The following is a 23042-nucleotide window of genomic DNA, read 5'->3' on the forward strand; positions in this document are numbered from 1 at the left end:
ACACATATACATACACACACTTATATGCACACACACACACACACTCATATGCATACACACACACACACATATACATACACACACTTATATGCACACACACACACATACGGTCATATCCACACACAAACACACACACACAGACACACACACACACTCATATGCACACACAGAGACACACTCATATGCACACACGCACACACACACAATCCCCGCTCCTCCCTGGAGCCATCACTCTTGTCCTGATCTGCACTCGAATCTCCGCCTCCGCCAGACCAAACCCTGACACTGCTGGACCTGACTGGATTACTTACACCCAGTTCTGCCAACAGGTCAACAAGACATGACCCCCACCCCAGCAGGATCTGACTCGACCCCCTCCAGCCACAACCCTGTTGCCAAACACAAACACCCACCATACCCAATCCTACTCTCCCCGCCAACCAGCAAACCTGATTTCTCCACCCTTTCTCCACCATAGCTTGAATCCTACCCAGTTGGCACCCACTTGCCTGACACCATACGCATCTGGTATCCTATTTACAGTGCAACTTAACTCCTGCCCAGTTGACACCCTGCTTACCTGGTACCCTACCCACTGTCACCCTTTACACTACCTATCTGGCACTAACCCTGTCAGCACCCTAACATCACACTTGCCTTTTGTACTTACTCTTCGAGTAGTTGCCAAAGTGGCTGTCAGGATGTTTATGTTTGAGAATGAGGCAGCTGACTCTGTGAGAAGAGGATGTCATTTACCTTCCCCAGACTGTCTTACACTATGAAAGAACTGTTAGAATAGAAGTACGGCTCTGCATTTCTGACAGATCCCTGAGAAGAACCTCCTCTTAGAAATATGGAGCTCTCTTTTTTTTACAAAAATAAGGGGATGGAGCGATTCCTGAAAAGAATCTGGCCCTGTTTTACAACGACACAAAATATAGCATGGATCTGTTGAATTGTAAAAATGAAAATAATGAAGCATGACAGAATAGATAGTAAGGGCTCCAAAAAGGAAGTATGAAAATAAACTTGTAAAGAATATTAAAACCAACACTTTGTTTTTGAAAAGGGGGATAATCAGATAAAAATGGGCCTCTTGAATACTGATAATGATGATGTTCTGAAAGAATATGAGGAAATCACTGACATGGTAAATGATGAATATGCAGTATTCACAGAAAAGAAAGTAGTCAACTTGAACTGAAATGTCAATGAAACTAATAATGAATCAGGGATAGAGACTGACCAACACTAAAATAAACAAGGTAACACAACTAAAGAGAAAATAACATGAAAGAGTGACAAATATTCAGGAGTATATAATTTCCTCTAGGGATTTTGAAGTAGCTGAGAACATTGTAGAGGTCTTTACCATATTCTTCTAAAGTTCTCTTTACTAAGGAATTATGGGAGAGAGTCTTAAAAGAAGTGATTGGAACACACCAGATGTAAATCCATTATTTAAACAGGGAGTACTGCAGAAAAAAGGAACGTATGGGTTCAGTTAGTTAGTCTATCATGGGGAATATGTTAGAATCAATCATTAAAGAGATTATAGTTGCCCACTTAGAAAAGCTCAAGGAAATTGGGAAGAGTCAGCATTGTTTTGTCAAAGGAAAATTGTGTTTAACCAATTGTTGGAGTCCTTTGAAAGAGTAACATGCACTGTAGACACAGGGGAGCCTATAGATGTAATATACTTGGATTTCCAAGTGATAAAATGTCAAATCAGAGGTTATTGCAAGAAGAAAGAGAAATAAAAAGTAGGAGTAATATATTGGTATGGGAGGAAAAATGAAGAGTATGCATAAACGCATCATTTCTGGTTGGCAATATATAATGAATGGCATGCCACAGGGAGTAGTGCTGATGGCCCAACTTTTGAGATGTTTATAAATGACTTAGATGAAAGGATCAAAGAACATTCGCTAAATTTGTTGATGACATCAAAATATGCAGAAAGATTTGCTGTGAAGAGGACATAAGGATGTTACAAAGGGATATAGTGAGGTACGTGAGTGCACAAAGATCTGGCCAGTACATTGAGGAACTCACCAGGAACGGGCAATACTAGATTTGAGTGTGAGGGGTGAGAAGAATGTTAAATAACAATTAGATATCAAGAAGAATTGGAGGTCATTGTCTGAGGATACAGGGTAGGTCATCTTAAACCAGGATGAAAAGAAATTTCTTCATCTAAAGAATGGTGAGCCCATGGAACTCTTTCTATGGACAGTAGTTGTAGCTAAAACACTGAACATTTTCAAGGATTTAGATATAGTTTTTGGGGCCAAAGGGATCAAAGGGTATGGGTGGAAAGTGGGAACAAGGCACTGAGTTGGATGATCAGCCTGGTTTATATTGAATGGTGGAGCAGACTCAAAGAGCCGACTCTCCTACTCAGAGTCATTGAGTTATAGAGCTCTACCATAGCACAGAAAAAAGCCCTTCAGTGTTCAAGTCTGTGCCAGTCAAAAATAAGCACCTAACCATTCTAATCCCATTTTCCAGCACTTGGCCCATAGTCTTGTATGCCTTGGTGTTGCAACTGCATGTCTAAATACTTCTTAAACGTTATGTGGGTTTTTGCCTCTACATCCTTTTAGGTAGCAAGTTCCAAATTCTCAACCAGACCACCATCTGAGTGAAAAACATTTCTTCATATCCTGAATAAATCTTCTGCCCATTACTGTAAATCTATGACACCTGGTTATTAATCACTCCACCTAGGGGAAAAGTCTCTTCATTTTTACCCTCTCTATGCCCCTATTATATTACAGATCTGAACCATGTGCTCAGTTAGTCTCCTCTGCTCCAAGGAAAACAGCCCCAGTCGATCTAATCTCTCTTCATAAGTAAAACTCTCCAGCCCAGGCAACATCCTGGTAAATCTCCTTTGCACCCTCTCCAGTGCAATCACATCGCCCCTACAATGTGAATTTCAGAACTGTACATAATATTCTAGCTGAGGACTAACCAGAGTTTTGTACAGTTCCAACATTACCACCCTACTTTTAAACTCGATACCTTGGCTAATAATGGCAAATATGCCTTCTTAACTGCTTTAGTTACCTGCTCCCCTAAGAGACCAGTGGACATGTATCCCTGATTGTTGATGCTCCCAAGAGTCCTACTATTCATCATGTATTCCCTTGCCTTGTTTGTCCTGCCCAAAGGTATCACCTCACACTTATCTGCATTGAATTACATTTTTTTACTGATCAGCCCATCTGACCAGACTGCCTATAACCTGCTGTAATCTAAGGCTATCCTCCTTACTATTTACCAACCCACCAATTTTCATATTGTCCACCAATTTACTGATCAACCTTACTCCGTTCCTATTCCTGTTAGTATGCCTGCTCCTGCTCTATGTTTATTTAATTCTGTTTCTATGAGACTTGACAAATGAAACATTTACTTTGTTTTACCCTCCACAGATGCTGTTAGATCCTGTTGATTTTCTCCAGCATGTTCTGTTTTTCACCTTATTCATTAATCTTGTTGTGAGAGGCCCTTTTTAAAAAATGACCATAACATAATAGAATTGTCCATTTAAATAGGAAGCGAAATACTATAGGCCAATCTGAAACCATCATCCTAAAACTACCAAGGTACAAGGGGTGAGTTAGCTACAATCATCTGGTTAACTTCATTAAAAGACATGACAAGGATTAGTATTGAAGGAATGATGATATGCATCACAACAGTTATGCTCTATTTTTGGGTGAAAGAACACCGTTGGAAAAGTGGCTTGACCCTGACTAACAAAAGAAATTAAGGATAGTATTAGATCCAGAGGAGTCACATAAAGTTACTAGAAGAAGTAACAAGATTGAGAACTGGGAGTAGTTTAAAATTCACTAAAAGAGGAACAAGAGATTGATTAAGAGGTTAAAAAAAGAGCATGAGACTAAACATGTCAGGAAATTCACAAATTGTTGTGATCCTGAACAAAAACAGAAGTTGCTAGAAAAGCAGGTCTGGCAGCACCTGTGAAGAATAAAATCAGAGTTAATGTTTTGGGTCTGATTTTCTTCACAGATGCTGCCAGATCTGCTGAGCCTTTCCAGCAACTTCTGTTTTTGTTCCTGATTTTCAGCATCCACAGTTCTTTTGGTTTTTATGTTGTGACCCTGACCCCAATTTGAAAATCAAACCCATGGTCAAATTATACAACCACATTCCTGACAATGTTCTTATCTTTGTTATATTCATAAATGTGCTGATAGTTCTCCTTAAGAGCTTCACTCAGGCCACCAGCTTAAGCAAAAAGTTGGCTTTGCAATTAAACAATGTGTATCAAGGTATTAAATTCAAGTCTCTGTTCATTTAACCCTCCTTGATAAATCTTGGAGACTTTAGAAACAAGCACATAACTTGCTCAAATAAATGCAGAAAGTGCTGGACCAGCTCAGCAGCTCTGGTGCGATCTGTGGCGATAGGAATAAAATGAACATTTCAGGTCCAGCATGCTTTTCGTTTTTGGCAGGGGTCAGTGGAAAAGACCGAAAATCAGAACAAAAGGAGTGAAAGATGTTTTAAGATCTCAAAAGAGTTTGCAGATAAGGGCAAAGCACACTTCCTCGGTATAGTGAGACACGCTGTACCCTGACAAAGAGGTTATGTTTCCATTATCCTTTCAGGTTCAGGCTCAGCACGTGCGGCGACTTGATGAAGGTGGCGTACTGGTTGAATGACTCTTAATGTCATTGAGGAGGGAGTTCCTGCAGTCCTCCTCTGACACTGTTCTTATCCCAGATTCACAGCAAATGTTTAACCTCTCACTATATTCAGTACAGACTGTCATTATACTTATATGACAGATAATGAAGCAACATTGTGTGGCTCACTCAGCATCTTAGAAGTTGGATGAATAACAGTTCACTTTTGGTCAAGTCTTTTGAAACATCATTACCGCTAACTTCAAAATCTTTTGGATGGCCAAGTTCAATTTCCAAGCAACAATGGCAAGTTATAAATCATCCTTGGCCTTCACCTGAACCCCCTAAGCACCATCACTCAACATATATAGCAAATTAGTGATGAAATGATTGCAAATTCAATGTAGCAGGCATTTGCAAATAACTGATTTGTGTATTTGTGTTTTCAATGGCCTAGCATTCAGTCTACACGGACCACATCCTTTCACCCATCAACGTGACACTTCCTGCACCTATCCTGGACGTTGTCCCAGCCATTTTCTATTGGCACTTCACATCTAGAGAACAGAGAGTGATGGCAAGGAATGCAGCTCGTAGTAGACACCATCAATGTCAGGCCCCAACTAATTGACAAGTACCCCACCCCCACCCCACCTAACGACTCCATTTCTCCTTGCATTACCCCGGCAGCCCCATTCTGACATTGAGATGGACCTTGATGGACTTCTTATCTCACTTTGTCACAAATCTCGCCCTAGCCCACATCGCTCAGATTTCTGTAAGATTTCACCCACTGCGTATTTCCAACATTTTCTGAGCTAACAAGGTATAGAGCTGGATGAACACAGCAGGCCAAGCAGCATCAGAGGAGCAGGAAAGCTGACATTTCGGGCCTAGACCCTTCTTCAGAAATGGGGGAGGGGAAGGGGGTTCTGAAATAAATAGGGAGAGAGGGGGAGGCAGATAGAAGATGGATAGAGGAGAAGATAGGTGGAGAGGAGACAGACAGGTCAGAGAGGCGGGGATGGAGCCAGTAAAGGTGAGTGTAGGTGGGGAGTTAGGGAGGGGATAGGTCAGTCCAGGGAGGACGGACAGGTCAAGGGGGCGGGATGAGGCTAGTAGGTAGGAGATGGGGGTGGGGCTTGAGGTGGGAGGAGGGGATAGGTGGGAGGAAGGACAGGTTAGGGAGGCGGGGACAAGCTGGGCTGTTTTTGGGATGCGGTAGGGGGAGGGGAGATTTTGAAGCTTGTGAAGTCCACATTGATACCATTGGGCTGCAGGGTTCCCAAGCGAAATATGAGGTGCTGTTCTCCTCTATCCATCTTCTATCCGCTCTCTCAGATGAATGCAAAAGATTGTGTAAAAAAGTTTTGAATAACTGGAGTTTATTTCCCCTGAAATAGCATAGTAAAAGTATTATAACTATTTCTGTTGGCTGGAACTAGCTGAACACCCCACCTTACAACAAGAGTTACACTTTAAGAAATAACTAATTTATTGTAAAGTGCTTTGTGATACCCAGAGATTATGAGAAGTGTTATGCAAATATAAACCTCCTCAATAAAACTTTAATATAATACAACTTTAATATTTCAGTATTTCACTCACCATGAGGACTGTTCTCCAAAAGTATTACTCTATTTCTTTTATCTAGAGCGCGAGAAACAGAGACACATCTTTTTTTCACCTCAGTTAACATCCCAACAGATCGTATTTTGTGAGTACTGATAAGAACAAGAACTAATTGTTTGCAATGACTTACTCACGGCCAAGACGAAAATGGAGAAGACTCCGATCACCTGCCATAGCCGCAGTCCCCAGAAAACCACAGTTTCCGATGTCACAGGGTCCGGTTTCTTTGGAGGAACTGTAGTGGACTGCAAAATAAATGAATATCACTGACCTTTCTGCAAGCTTTAGATTGTGCTATGCCATATTATGTAAAACATTTGCAAGTACATTTACTTAATATAATGTAATGAAAACTTACTGGGAATGTAGGAATAGGACTGGGCTATTCTGCCCTTTGAGCATATTCTGGCGTGCAATTAATTGATCTGTAACTCAATTCCATTTATCTCTTAATACCTTTGTTTCATAAAACTCAATTGACTTAGCATTTGATCATTTCAAGAGCATCCACAGCTTTTGTGGGACCACGCTCCAAATCTTTACAGCAATTTTTGAGAAAAGTGCTTCCTGATTTCACTCCTGAATGGCTTGGCTCTAATGATTAAGCCCCTTATTCTGGATCTCCCCACAAATTGGAAATCATTTTCCGATATCTATACAATTAACGTAATCATTTCTTGACCATCCAAGCCACAATTTAACCTTTAAACCTGGTATTATGCTGGTGAATCTGCTCTGCTTCCCATTCCAAGGCTAACTGGTTTTTCTTGTAGTCCTATGTCCAAAACTGAGTGCAGTAGTTATGATTTTGTCTTTCCAAGCTCTGTAAAACTGAAGGATAATTTCCTTCCCTTTGTTTTCTAGCTTCATTGCGATAAATAATAATATTTTAATGTTTCCTTGTGTCACCTCTGGAATTTTTGCCAATCATCCTACACCTCTGACCGTTATTTATTGACCTTTCCACAATGGAAACATTATCTCCCTGTTTATTCTAATGAACAACTTCAGGATTTTGAACATCTCTGTCAAATTTCCTCTCACTTATCCTTTCCTGCTTTAAGCAGAACAACTGATCCTCTGTAGTACCACCACAAAATTGAAGACTTTCATTCATGGAACTATTCTAGTAAATCTTTTCTCTGTCCTTTCCAAGGCCGTGGTAGCCTTTCTAAAGTGTGATGACCAGAACTGAATACAGAATCGAGGAGTAACCAGTGCTTTGTAAATGTTGAATATAACTTCCTTGTGTTTGTGTTTATTAGCATGGACAAACATTTTGTGTGTTTATTTTTTAAACAGCCTTCTCAATGTTCCTGTCATCTTCAAACATTTGTGTGTGTGCACCCTTTGGTTTATATTCCTGAAAACCTTTTAAATTCAACCATTTAAGTTCCATATCTTCATTCTTCTTACCAAAATGTATCACCTCACACTTGTTTGTGTTCATTTTTGTCTCCTTAAAAACTTATCTCTTTGACTGAGCTTATAGGCATCTATTCTGATGTCTCCTTCTGTTGCTCTGTGTTAAGAAAATTATTAATGGAATTGCTCTTATGAACTGCTGTGAAACTTGTTGCTTCACTAAGTACATCACTTAAGTTTATTTGTTGTTATGTGTCTTCCCATTTCACCATTGTACCTACTTCCTACTAAAGCCTGCTACTTTTCTCTTCACCACTGTATTATGAAGATCGTGTAATGGCTTTAATTTTCCAAATTATGCTCTTTATAATCAAGTTCAGGTCATTAATGTGTATCAAGCTTCCTGTCTTGCTTTGCTATGATTTGAGATCAATAATTGGACTTATAGGCCTGGGCAGTGCTACAAACTGCGCTACATTTTGTAACAGAGGCCTTTTGGCCTTGGGAGATTATAAAAAGCACAAACTGTGGGGCTTAAAGGTTGAAATGGAGCTTCATTACAAGGTACCATAAATATAGGCATAGAGGCCAGTGGTATGTTTTGGTGTGAATAGCTACCTCATAATTCATAGATTTTCGTATTTAATTTTTTGCTTTAGGAATTAAAGTTTAACTGTGGAAAATGAGATAAGTGCAATTAAAGCACCTTGAAGTCTATTATATTTAAAAGGTTTGGTAAATTTTTGAGCAGTTTAATAGTTATTAGGACATAAGCAGTGATCCTGTTATAATACTTTTCATTGTATTTTTCTTGTAAAAGTACATGACAATAAATTCTAAATTCAAATGCAAATTCATTTTGGGTATTTATTGTAAGCTTCAAAATAGTGGGGTGGAAATAGAAGAGAGCATTTGTCAGCAAATTATGAAAATCTGCAGGACATAGAAACATGGAAGATAGGAGCAGGAGGAGGCCATTCGGCCCTTCAAACCTGGTCCGCCATTCTTCACAATCGGATCTAATCGGCCAACACAATAGCCTAATCCTGCTTTCTCCCTATAACCTTTGATCCCATTCACCAAGTCGGGTTGTGATAATCAGTAACTTCAATTACCCGAGGGTAAACTGGGTAGGGTATGGAGCACAAAAAGAGATGAAACTCCTGCAGTGTATGCAGGAGAATTTTCTGGAACAGAACATTTCCAATCTTACTAGGGAGGGATCTGTGCTGGATCTTATGCTAGGAAATGAGGCAGGCCAAGTGGAGAATGTCAGAGTGGGGGAGGTTTTGGGAAATAGCCATCATAACATATTAAGGTTCAATATTAAGTTGGAAAAGGATAAAGAATAAACAGTCAATGCTTAAGATCCCAGGCTGGAATGGAGAAGGTTTTGCTGGTCTAAAAATGGAACTGAAGCATATTGTTTGGAAATACATTTTAGTGGGTAAAAAAGTGGATAAGAAATGAGAGAACTTAAAAAAGAGAGATGAAAAGTTGCGAGCTAAGTACATACCCATGAGAAATAAATTCAGGATGTCCAAAGCTAGAGTACCCTGGATAACTAAGGATATTGATGAGAAAACAGGGAAGAAAAAGCAGGCATATGATGCATAATGGAATAAAAATAGCAACTGGAATCTGGAAAAGTACCTGAAATACAGGACAGAGGCTAAGGCTGCAATAAGGAAGTTTAAGAATATGCACGAGGAAAAGATGGCAGGCTACTCAAAACAAATAGCAAAATATTCTTCAAGCATTAATAGTAAAAGATCAGTGAAGGACAGAGTGAGGCAAAAAAGGAACAAGCAGGGTAAACTGCTCACCGAAGCAAAGGACTAAATGAATATTTTGCTTCCAAATTAGAAGGTGGTGATAATGGTCTAGTTGAAAATATGGGTGTTAAAAAACTGAACAGTATAGTGATAGATAAAGAAGAGGTGCTAGAAAAACTGGCAGCACTTCAGGTAGAGAAATTGCCGGGCCTGGATGGGATGCATCCTAGATTGCTGTGAGAGGTAAGGGAGCAAATCGCAGAGTCATTGGCAGAAAGTTTCCAGGCCTCTCTGAACACAGGATTAGTCCCAGTGGACTGGAGGATTGCAAGTGTGATGGTATTGTTTAAGAAAGGGACAAAGGATAACTCAGGAAACTACAGACCCGTAAGCATAATATCAATAGTGGGAAAACTGATGGGGACCATAATATGGAAAAATGTAAACATGTATTTAGAGAAAAAATGAGTTAGTACTAGACAGTCAGTGTGGTTTTGACAAGGCCAGGTCATGTCTGACAAATTTTATTGAGTTCTTTGACGAGGTGACACAGGCAGGTGATGAGGGCAGTGCTGTGGATGTTATATATTTGGACTTTCAGAGAGCATTTGATAAGAGTGCCATATGACAGGTTGGTTAGCAAATTAGAATTGTTTGGGATTGATGGATCTTTGGCAGCATGGATTTGACGCCAGCTAAAGGATAGGAAACAGAGGGTAGGAATAGATGGGCATTTCTCAGACTGGAGGTGAGTTGGAAGTGAGGTTTCCTGGGGATTGGAGTTGAGACCTTTGCTTTTCCTGAGTTGTATAAACAATTTGGAGATGGGTGTTGAAATCAAAATCTCTAAATTTGCAGATGATATTAAGTGAGGGAGACTAGTGAATTGTGAGGATGACACTGAGCAACTTCAGAGGGACGTTAACAAGTTGATCAAATGGGCAGACACTTGGCAGATGAATTTTAATACAGAAAAAAGTGAGATAATGCATTTTGGGAGAAGAAACAAGGAGAGACAATACAGACTCAATGGTACAAATTTGAGGGGAGCACTGAAGCAGAGGCACCTCAGGGTTTGTGTGCATGATTCTCTGGAGGTGACCAAGCAAGTTGAAACAGTTGTTAAGAAGGCTATAGGATCCTTGGGCTTATGAATACAGGCATAGAGTATAACAACAAGGAAGTGATGCTACTCCTGTATAAATCATTGGTCAGATCACATTTGGAGTATTGTGTTCAGTTCTGGACACCTTAATTAAGGAAGCACGTTAAAGCTCTGGAGCGAGTTCAAAGGAGATTTACAAAAGGAATGAGGGATTTCAGATGCACAGAAAAAATATAGAAATTGCACTTATTCTCTTTGGAGTGCAGAAGATTAAGAGGTGACCTAACTGAGGTGTTACAAATTATGAACAAATTTGACAGGGTAAAGAAGGATATTCTGTTTCCATTAGTTGGCATGTCAGTTAACAAAGGGTCACAATTTCAGGATTGTCAGTGAGAGAGTTAAGAGTTAAGGGAGAAACTTCTTTGCTTGGATAGTTGTTCAGATTGGAATGTGCTGCCTGGGTGGTTGAGGCAGGTTTCATACGAGGTTCCAAAAGAGAACTAGATATATAGTGATGAATTTAGAGGGTTATGGAGATAGGGCTGGAGAATGGGATTAGCTGTCTAGCTGTTTTGGGAGCTGGTACAGACAGGAGGTGTTGAATGTCCTCTTTCTGTTAAATTCTTTTATTCTGTGAAACTAGTGTAGAATCAGAATAGAAGGAATGGTTTGTCTTGGTAGTTACAGCCAAATTATCCTCAAAATATCAACAAATTCTGAACATAGAAACTTGGAGGCAGGTGTCAGCGATTGGCACTCCATGCCGACTCCACCATTCAATAAAATCACATCTAATCTAGTTGTTGTCTCAGCTTGACTTCCGTGTCTGTATTTACTTCATCAGATCCAAGAAGAAATTGTAAATGAAGGATACTAAACCCCCTAAAGGCCAGGTTAAAGACAGACAGGAGCAGGCAGTATTATTATGAATTTGGATACAACTTAACAAGGTTCCCTGAGTTTCAACTTTTCTGTGTGTTTGCTGGGATAAGTTATTTGCAGCTTCAATACTGAAATCTATTTCAAACCCACTGACTCACACAGCTACCTAGACTATACCTCCTCTCACCCACCCTCCTGCAAGAATGCAATCACTTACTCCCAATTCCTCCGCCTCCACCGCATCTGCTCCCAAGATGGAGTGTTCCACTCCCGGACATCCCAAATGTCCTCCTATTTCAAGGACCGCAACATCCCCCCTCCGGAGATCAAAAATGCCCTCAAATCTCTTGCATTTCCTGCACTTCTGCCCTCAAACACCCTTCCCCCAACAAAAATAAAGACAGAGACCCCTGGTCCTCACATACCACCCCACCAACATCCACATCCAGTGGATCATTCTCTGCCACTTCTGCTGCCTACAATCCGACCCCACAACCAAGGATATATTTCTCTCCCCACCCCTATCTGCCTTCCGCAGGGACTGCTCTCTCCGCGATTCCCTCGTCTGCTCCACTCTCCCCACTAGCCCCACCACCCCCAGCACCTTTCCCTGCAATTGCAGGAAGTGCTACACCTGCCCCTACACCTCCCCCCTCACCTCCATCCAAGGCACAAAACAAACCTTCCATATCAAACAGGGGTTCACTTGCACATCCGTCAACTTGGTCTACTGTATCCACAGCTCCCGATGTGGCCTCCTCTACTCGGTGAGACAAAGCCGAGACTCGGAGACCGATTTGTAGAGCATCCGCACTCGGTATGCGACAAATGACAACACTTTCTAGTTGCCAACCATTTTAACTCCCCCTCCCACTCCCTGGGTGACATATCCATCCTGGGCCTCCTCCAGTGTCACAATGACGCCACCCGCAAACTGAAGGAGCAGCATCTCATATTCCACCTTGGGATCCTACAGCCTGATGGCCTAAACATGGAATTCACCAGTTTTAAAATCTCCCCGTCCCTGGCCTCATCCCTTGTCTAAGCCTCCCTCTCATCCCCGCATCGTTGACCTGGCACAACCTGTCCATCTTCTCTCCCACCTATCCACTCCTCCCACCTCACTGACCAATCCCCACTACTCGCTACCTGCACTCACCTATCATCATCCCACCTACCTACCCCAGCCCCACCCCTCTTCTCTCTGTTTATTTCGGAGCTCCCTTCCCCCTCCCTCATTTCTGAAGAAGGGTTCCAACCCAAAACGTCAATGTTCCTGCTCCTCTGATGCTGTCTGGCCTGCTGTGTTCCTCCAGCTCCACATTGTGCTGTTTCTGACTCCAGAATTGGCAGTTCTTGCTATCTATTAGGAGAAGGCTTAATGTAAAGGTATCACTGCAGGGTCTGTAGGCGGAAAGTCGCCACCTGGGTATGGAGGCACACCAGCGAGTCACCACCTTCCTCAATGGGGAGATTCATGACCCAGTACATCTTTTTGTCTCAGGAGAAATGAACCAATATTCTCTGGATGTTTGTGACAAAATCAGGAGGAGGGGTCAAAGGGACCAGCCAGTACCACCACATGGAGGCCACCAGTTGGTTAACACTCCTCTTTCTATCTGTCAGCCAGGGCTCCCTGATTGGACCAGATTAACAGCCCCAGACAAGAAATTCATATTCTATGAAGTCCAACTGGCTGACCTTGTTACAATCATTATATATCCCTTTCAGTATTTTGTAAGCTTGTGAACCATTCTTGTGGTAATCTATGTTGAAGTTGCTTCTCAGAGAGTTACAAGGCTAGAATTTTAAAAGTGGAACATTGGAATTCTTTATAAAGGAAAGAAAATTTTTATAAGATTTGGTGACCCACAGTTTAAGCATCATGTGGGTAAGTTGCTGAAAAATCCATTGGTTCTGCCTTCTTATTTTTGACGTGCTTTAACCACAATTTTACTGTCAACTCATATTTATCTCATGTTAATTTTGGATGTAAGTGTATAAATGGTGTATAACAGATGTGTTTATTTTTCTAACCTTGTACAGTAACATTTTACTTATTTGTTCAACTATCTTGTGGCTTTATTCTCTTATATACCTGGGATCTCCAGTTTCATCTACTTTAAACAAAAATACAGATGCCAGTCCTTGACATAATTTAACAGTTATGGATCACAATAGTATAGTACTTGCATAACATTATTATTGCATTAAAGGGGCCACTAATGGGACTGAGGATACTGCAGCTATAGTGGGATAGTTCTTGACTTCGTACAAACAGATGACAATGAATCTAAATGTCAATGAAAATAAAAATCAATGGTGATACAAAATGAACAGCAGATTTGCTGTCGCCATTTTCTGATAATGTTTGTTATATTAAAAGAAATAAAAGTAGCAATTGCATTACCACACCCTCTCCAGTATTTATTCAAGCATAATATCCTGACTCTGAACCACAGTTTTTCTATGGATTTCTTGTTACTAAAGGGTCTTGTGCTCATAATCTGTGAGTTTATAACAATATCTAATGAAGCTATACGGGAAGGGACACCAATGAGAAATGTGTTTTTGTCTGTTATTTGACTGCTGTTCTCTCATGAACTTTCTGCTTGTTATTCTCTCTCTGCTGACTTCTCCTTACTGTATCCCTCCCTGCACTCTCTATTTCTGTTTCCTCATGTTGCTGTCCATTTCTGTGTGCTACCTCTTTATCTCTTCCCCCTTGCCCCCTGTGCTCTCTGTATGCAAATCTCGTCTTGAAAAGTATGAGAATAGTTGTGAAAAATGACACACGGTCTTAGTAATTTTGATAGTTCTTCAAACATTGAATACAATTCGAAATATATTTAGACATTTGGAAATATTAATCATAGCTATTAAGTATTTGAATTTTTGAAGCATAACCCTGAATGACAGAAGTGATGGTGTTCTGCTAATCAAAGAATATGGACTGCTGTTAAAAAGTGCTTTTAGCTGCTCTCTGTTTGATGAAAATCTGAACCAGAGCACTTAAGGAATGATTGCTACAGTGATTTTAATTGGACTGAATAATTGATTTGCATTTAGCTTCAGATCCTTCTTGCTCTATTTAGTTCACAAAATTTTACTTTTATTCTCTTGGATGTGGGTGTCAGTAGCAAGACTGGTATTTATGGCCTATTCCTAGTTAACGCTAGGAAGGTGGTATTTGGCCTTCTTCCCAAAATATTGCAGTGGTTCACATGTGGTGAACGTACACCCAGAACGTGGTTAGATACCGTGTTCCGAGATTTTGACCCTATGACAATGGAGACATATGGCCAAGTTAGGATGGTTTGTGGCTGGGAAGAGAACTTGGCAGTAATACTTGGCATTTCCACGCACTTAACTTTTTGATGTGGTGGAGGTTTTTGGATGGAAACTGCTTCCAAGGGATTTGCTGCCGCCCCTGGGAGAAGACCAAAGCTCACAATGCTCAACAACACAAAGGTTAAAAAGTCAGGAATTTCTTCAGTGATAACAAGGTGTAGAGCTTGATGAACACAGCAGGCCAAGCAGCATCAGAGGAGCAGGAAAGCTGACGTTTCGGGCCTAGACCCTTCAGGCCTGACCTGAAACGTCAGCTTTCCTGCTCCTCTGATACTGCTTGACCTGCTGTGTTTATCCAGCTGTACACCTTGTTATCTCAGATTCCCCAGCATCGGCAGTTCCTACGATCTCAGGAATTTCTTCAGATTGTTTATGCCTCCACCAGAGTGATAACAGAAACTCCACTTTACTTCCCAGGCATGTCCTACCTCAGAGAGCGGATGAAGAAAATCAAGAATAGGAAACTTAGTTGGCTTCAAGACTTTAACCCCTGCCATCAGGCTGAAATGAGGCAATGGGGCAGTCTAAATGGAGCTGCGTGATTTACTCACTCCTTTCGTATCCGACTCTGAATCAAATTGCAAATCGCAGGCAGTCAGGACACCTGCCTCAAACTGTAGGACTCTATTCATATTATGCTGAACAGGCATAATGGCCTGATCTTTAAACATTCAGTCATCAGTCTTTGACATCTTTGGTAAGGCTAGGATTTATTGATCATCCCCAATTTTACTTTGGCTGCTGGTTGTAAGCTAATTCTTGAGCCACTGCTGTCCAGAAGGGTGGCCACAGAGCTGTTAGGGATGGGTTTCCGGGGTCTTGGCCCAGGAAAAGTGAAGGAACCACGATAGTTCCAAGTCACTTTGGTATGTGGCTTGGAGGAGAGCTTGTAGATGGGAGTATTCCCATTCGTCAGTTGTCCTTATGCTTCTAGGTGGTAGAGTTCAGAGATTTGGAATACGCTGTTAAAGGACGAATGCCTAGTTGCTGCAGTGCACCTTGTAATGCTACCACTGTGCGTCGGTGAGAGAGGGAGTGAATGTTTAAAAATGTGGATCAGTTGCCATTCAAGTCAGCTTGATGAGGTCAAACTTTTTTTTATGTGTTTTGAGCTGCACTTATCCAGGCAACAGAAGAATATTCCATCACACTCCTGTCTTGTAGATGAAGGGATAGACTTAAAGAGTCAGGAAGTGAATTATTTGCCAGAGTCTGACCTCAGACAGTTATGTGGCTAGTCCATTTAAAGTTTTGGTCAATGGTGACTCTGGGCCATTGATGGTGGGATAATACAACGATGCAATAGAATGCCAAAGGGAGAACCTACATTTCTTGATATTTTGACTGGCAGTCTGTTCACTTAAACAGTCATAGCTTCCCTGTTAGATTGAATATGCCAGGAGCTGCATTTAAAGTTAGGAGTGGCCCAGACTAGTATATTTTTAAGAAACTATGAGTGGATTTGGAGATAGTGGAATGCTTTTTTGTTATTCATCAATGGGATGAAGGCATTGCTAGCTAGGCAGCATTTATTGTCTATCCCAAATTGCCCAGAGGGCAGTTCAGAATCAACCACATTGCTGTGGGTCTGGAGTCATATGTAGGCCAGACCAGGTAAGGATGGCAGTTTTCTTCCCTAAAGGACATTAGTGAACCAGATGGGGTTTTCCTGACAAGCAGCAATGGATTCCTTATCATCATTAGACTCTTAATTCCAGATACTTATTGAATTCAAATTCCACCATCTGCCGTGGTGGGATTCAAACCTGAGTTCCCCAGAACGTTGTCTGGGTCTCTGAGTTGACAGTCCAGCGATAATACCAATAGGCCATCACCTCCCCTTTTCAGCTCTGTAAATTAATTTTGACATTTCTTATGCTGAGCATTTCAAATGAGTGGCCATTCTTCAAGTGTATCAACATTCATTGACTTTCAAACTTTTGTCCTTCATCTGATCCCTGATCTCCTACCTCAGAAGCTCCTTCCAACCTGTATGTCCACCTTTTATCCTTTGCCCTTTAGTCCTGTAGTTCACTCTACAGTGTTCATAGCTTTCACTTTCCATATCACCCCCACCTTCAAAATCCTCCATCAATTCCATCTCTTTGAAAACTTGTTCAGTTACTTGCCTTGCTCTCTGAATGTAAATATTTGGTGGATCAGTTCCTCCCCCCATCTCCCTTCATTTCAGTGAAATATCCTAAATCACTTCACTATGTTCAAGACATCAAAGAAACAGTTGTTATTGTTCTGAATCATGGAGAGAGATAGAGAAAGAGAGAGAGAGCGATTGCGTGTGTGTGTGTGTGTTAGCAGCTTGATTAATCCTGGCATGTAATCAAAGCTGAACTCCATCTTGTCCCTCATTTGATGCCAACATGCATTGTCCAATATACAAGAAGGTGTCATGGAATGGCTCTTAGGAGCAGTAACTCTTACCAATGATTAATTAGCTCTCAGACAGACTAAGTCAGCACACACTGCAACACTAAAACTGAAAGCTTCTGGTCTTTCGTTGCAATACAGTTGCCAAAAATTAAAACAGATTTCTCTGCAACAGTTCAAAACAGTCTACTACCAGGGTTTTCCAAGAATGGGCAATAATTGCTGGTCTTACTGTGATAGAAAGGCACAAGTTTTGAGAACCTGTTGATGTGATGTTTGTGCCCTCATGGTGCAGAACAGTAAATGCCTGGACCGGGTGCTGGACTGTCAGGCACACAGGATCACATATACATTACAGTGACCACCCTAGCTTCTCTCCATTTAAATCATTCATCCACTTTCATGTGATGAGTGTAAGCTGTTTGCAATGTCTGACTGTAAAGGAAGGGTTTTTAAAAAAGAATGTATCCTGAACGCAAGAAGTAGTACCTGTTAGGTAAAGCTAGCTCGAGCACATCATCATGATAAAACAACACTAATTCAATGTGTTCTTCTGATGCCAATGATAGCCTGGCCATTCTCTTCTTGAAAGATGGGAACAGAGATATTCGTCTCTGATTAGCTGTTGTTGGCTCTACAATCACTAACCAATCAGAAAAGGTCAAAAACCCTTATTTAAGCGGCATCTTATTATATTACAATGTTCTTCACAGCTAATGAATTACATATTTTAAGTGCACTCTCATTGAACTTGCGTTGGTTGAGGAAGAAATGTTGGCCAAGACACTAGAAGAACTTTTTTCTTCTTCTTCAAGGCTCTTCCCAAACAAATAGAAATCTGAAATAAAAGAGCGAATGCTCCAGAAACTCAGCAGTACTGGGGTGGCATGGTGGCACAGTGGTTAGCACTGCTGCCTCATAGCACCAGGGACCTGGGTTCAATTCCACCCTCAGGCGACTGCCTGTGTGGGATTTGCACATTCTCCCTGTGTCTGCATGGGTTTCCTCCCACATTCCAAAGATGTGCAGGCTAGGTGGACTGGCTATGCTAAATTGTCCACAGCATTCAGGAATGTGTAGATTCAGTGGGTTACAGGGGGATGGGTCTGGGTGGGATGCTCCTATGGTTGGTGTGAACTTGTTGGGCCAAAGGGCCTGTTTCCACACTGTAGGGATTCTATGATGATGACACTGGCAGCATCTGTTAAGAGAGAAACAGTCAACATTTTGAGTCCAGTATGTCACTTCTTCAGACCTTGTTTGTGTCTCCATTGCTCAGACCTTTGAGTTTAGGAATTGGGACATCATATATGGGTTCTACAGGACATTGGTGAGCCATCTTCTGGATTACTGTATGCATCCTGGTTGCCTTGCTGTTGGAAAGATATTATTAAATTGGAAAGAGTTCAGAAAAGATTTACCAGGATGTTCCTGGGAATGGAAAGTTTGAGGCATAAAAATAAGCTGGATAAGTTGGGACATTTTTTCACTGGAGTGCAGGAGGTCGAGGGGTGACTATACAGGTTTATAAAATCATGAGGGGCATAGATAGGGTGAATAGCAAGTATTTTATTCCCCTGGGATGGGGGAGTTCCAAACAAGGGGGCATATTTTTAAGGAGCGAGGAGGAAATTTTAAAAAGGATATGAAATGCAATCTTTTTACACAGACAGTGGTTTGTGTGTGGAATGAACTGCCAGAGGAAGTGCTGGATGCATGTTTGGGACATGTTGGACTGAAGGGTCTGTTTCTATGCTGTATGACTCTTTGATATATTGTAATGAAAACAGATTAGAATCCCAAAGTCAACGGAATTTTTTAAACTTTCATACTGTGTTATTTACAAGAGAACTATTACAGACCAAAACCAATTACTGATGTACATTCGGTGCAATCTGGTAAAGTCATTTGTGTGACCCATGGAACGTTGCACCTATAGAATATCAAAGAAGCTTAAAACAAAGATAGAAATGCAACAGGAAGAAACGACAAGGGGACTAATGATCTCCTCCATCTTGCAATTTGAAATCACAAATTGACCAAAAGAAATAGACTGGGTGAATTGTCACTTTGAAACCAATATTTTAAAAGAAAAGATTGTTAAAAGCTTTGAGTATGAGCTGATACAATTATTGGGATGTCCATATTTGATGCTAGTGTGCCCGAACAGAATCAGAGGAAGTAATTTTTAAATTCAGCCCCTATATCGTATGAACTTATGAACCTATAATAGTTTTAATTTCTGTCATCTGAGCAGTTAAAAGACGTAGAGAGGCACTTGGGGTTAGAATTTCACTTGAAAGCCAAAAAACCTGAAATGGGTAAAGCTAGTATTGTTAGCCATCCATAAGATATGAGTTTCTTTGGTCCTTATCAAATCAAAAAGAGTCTCTGTGATGTAAACAATGTTGCGAGTACTCCAGAGAGGAGGAAAAATGAGCAAGTGTGTCATGTTAACAGGAGAAAAAATTAGTTACAGTCATGAAAGTGGTGAGGAATGAAATATAAATATTAGTCAATTGATGAACGAATCAGACATTGAAACTTCAAAGATTGATTTTCTAGATTTAAGGTTGGATACTAGTACTTAAACAGGTTAGTTCGCATGATATTTTGTGTTCAGAAAACTATCAAAGAGACACGCAAAGTGTATTTCAGAAGCTTAAATAGGTTTGTGTGAATAAGCCAGGAATATGTCTTTGGTTGTTCATGACAGAGAACACTTTAGCTGTAAAACAACATCCTTTCAAACTTAATCCAGGAAATTTGCTCAAGCGAGAGGAGTTATTGAACTGAGTCATAGGAGCTGAAGCTCATTTATCATGATGGTGCCAAAACAGATAGATCACAAAGGTTCAGTATGTTTTATTAGTGGTGAGTGGACTCAACAGGTGAAACCTGTTATCAAACTGTAAGCAGAATGAATGGTGTTTTTCACTAACAGGACATTGCCATCAAGTTAAAAACATGTTCTACATATCACACAGATGACTAGTGTAGTAAATGAATTTCAACGCCAGTGTGATGCCAGGTATGTAGGCTGTAAATCCTAAAGACTGGTCAGTCATATCACATAGTACACTTCACCAGACTATTCATCGAAGCAAGGTACAGACCATACCTAACCAGCCCATTTGCAAAACTCGCAACAGTGTTAAACATTAGATGCGATTCTGCAACTTGATGTTTGCTGAATAATCTTGACAACAAATTTAAGATTGTTAGTCAGGTTTATAATGTGGCATGCTGGTGTGTACTGGAAACTACATGTATTAACAGAGAGAGCCCTGTTCTTTGCAGGCAGAAAGACATATACCCACCCAGTGCCTATCTCAACTCAATAAAATAGGTGACAGCCATTCTCTGGTTCAGGGCTTTACGCTGATCAATCACAGTCAACCTGCCTGGTTTAAAATCTAAACAAAGCCTCTCAGTTAACTGTCTGAGTCCACTGTCAACCAATCAACACTCTGTTCTCATACAATATAAGTGTTGGTTTTAACTTTGAATTGGGATCCTTGTGAATTGTCCTGACGAATGCAATTTGAAAAGCTCCACAAGATATATCTTTTGTCAGCAATACACAAATAGAAACTGCCCTTGAGAAGGTGGTGGTCAGCTCCCATCCTGAAACAGTACAATCCATTTGAAGAACTTGCACTGCATTCTGTGAAAGTCACCAAAAGATGTTAAAAAGTGCAAAAATGAACAAATCTTCAAAGTGGCAGAAACACATGATTCAATCACCTTGGAAAAAATCCAGTTTAAAAAATGTTCAACAAATTTCATAAAATATTTCACTGCTGGCACCCATTGGCTGCAGGTGGTATTACAGATTGGTTGTCACTTTTGGCCAAAGGGCTTTTACTCCTTTCTGATTCTTCTAAAGAAGTTGTCCCTTACTGGCTGGGCTTTAGTCTCACAGGGGTCTAGCTCCCGTCCTGTATGTAGGCCATGCAGGCCCTGTTCACATTTAAGTGTTAGTAGGGTACTTGGAAACTGGATGGTGCTGGCATGAAATGAGGATAATAAATGATTCCTGTGCGGGAATGGGCAGACCCAAATTATACCTGAAAATGAACCAAGTTTCATTTAGACAGGTGATCTGTAGGTTTCTTACTGTGCCTCCCCTGGCAGCTCTCCAGTGAAGTGGCTTCAATTTTGTCCTGCTGCATTGTTACCAATAGCCTTAGGAAATACTGGGTGAGAAAAAATTAGCTTTGGCTTTTCTGCTAAATTTACACTCACGTATACATTTTACTTATCAACAGTATCAAGTGTTTTCACAAAGAATCAACAGTTTACATTTGGCAGAAGTTTCAAAGAAATCACTAGATTTGAAACGTCAACTTTGTTTTGCTCTCCACAGATGCTGCCAGACCTGCCAAGTTTCTTCAGCACTTTCTGTTTCTATTCCTGATCTCCAACATCGGCAGTATTTTATTTTCATTTTAGGTTACCTTGTCATACTAATCATGGCTATAGCCTACCCCAACTGTGAGCAGCAAAGCTCAATTTTAGAGAGGGGTCCTGAAACAGTATGACCCCTATTAGCAAATAGAAAGGGTCAATTTCAGACTTAAGCCTCTGACATCCATACCTCAGACTTTTCCAGTAAGACTGACTGCAAATTTTGAGCACAGAATGTGTATGTCTCATACTTCAATAAAACAGTCATGACATCAATAAAGCTCAAAACTGTATAGTTTCTAATTTCTTTCTAGACAGAATGCAGAAATTAAATGTTTAATAGTTGATAACAGCTGCAGTGGATAATGGTGCTCAGTTCAGTGGTTATGATAAGATATCTTTATAATCCCCTGTCTCATCAACACCTGGATTTGAATTAAACCGATAAGGCTGCTCAGCTCAGGAAGTTATATTAAAATGTACCAACTCAAAATGCTCCATTCGTAATAACAAGATTTAAGCTTCTTGGGAATTATAAGGAATTGTAATTTTTATTAGCACAATAATCCTGTAGCTGCGATGTCATGAATTCAGGACTGAATCTTACTAGAAATCGGCTTAGTTTTGTTTTTGTCAAGTTTCACGGATGGTTTCTCATTGCGAGGTCCACTGAACTTTCTCTCACAATTGTCTCAATCTCAGCTTATTAACCATGCTCCATGTCCCAGTGCCACACATTTGTCTAATATTTTTTCGCTTGTTGTAGGCAGAAGCATTCATTCCTGTGGGACATTCCGGGATTTCTGGTGCTGGTACCGTATTTAAAAGGCTGCTTCTGCACCCAGTTAAGTGCTGGCAGCCCTGAGCTGCCCTGCACAGTTGGTAATATTTGCCCAGGATGTGGCAGATAAGAGAAAATTGGGGTGCAGCTCTGCACACAGGGATCCGGAGGTCCTGCTGAATGGGGTGACACAGAGGAGGCTCATCCTCTTCCTCCAGGACTGCAAGAGGAGGCTGTGACACCAGATGCTCCTGGCTGGTCTGAATTTTCCACCCAGGTCAGTGCTGTCTCAAAAGTCTGGAGGAACATCCAGCAGTGTAGTAATGTTGGCATCAATGGTCTTATTTGCTTTACCAGGGTAAGTGTCACCATCTTCCCTCTGCTACCTCACACTCACTTTCTGCTTTGCACCCACATCCCACCAAGGCTTGTTCTCATCCACTCTCACTATTGTCTGCAACACCTTTCGTCAGTTGCTTTTACCCAGCCCAGCACCCCCTCACTGCTAACCCTGCATGCCCTTTGCTAGGCCTTCTCACTCACTGGGGTCACCTCACCAGCTTTTTCCTACCTGCTAACAGCCCACTCAGTTCTTCCCTTTAACTCATTCCAGGAGGAAACAAAACCTGAAAGAGCCAGAGATAGTAGGAACTGCAGATGCTGGAGAATCTGAGATAACAAGGTGTAGA

At 41.0% G+C, this 23042-nt stretch overlaps 1 protein-coding gene across 1 annotated transcript in view; it reads right to left on the reverse strand.

The window, feature by feature from the left end:
* Positions 1-23042, reverse strand: part of tmie (transmembrane inner ear) — a 92467-nt gene that overhangs the window by 41280 nt on the left and 28145 nt on the right. The window contains exons 2-3 of the mRNA XM_048596419.1: positions 6427-6541; positions 6273-6314 (exon numbers count right to left, since the gene is read on the reverse strand). Of these exons, the coding sequence (XP_048452376.1) occupies positions 6273-6314; positions 6427-6541 (157 nt within the window). The remainder of the gene's footprint in view (positions 1-6272; positions 6315-6426; positions 6542-23042) is intronic.

The sequence above is a fragment of the Rhincodon typus genome, chromosome 4 (genome assembly GCF_021869965.1).
Source record: "Rhincodon typus isolate 14 chromosome 4, sRhiTyp1.1, whole genome shotgun sequence".
Taxonomy (NCBI): Eukaryota; Metazoa; Chordata; class Chondrichthyes; order Orectolobiformes; family Rhincodontidae; genus Rhincodon; species Rhincodon typus.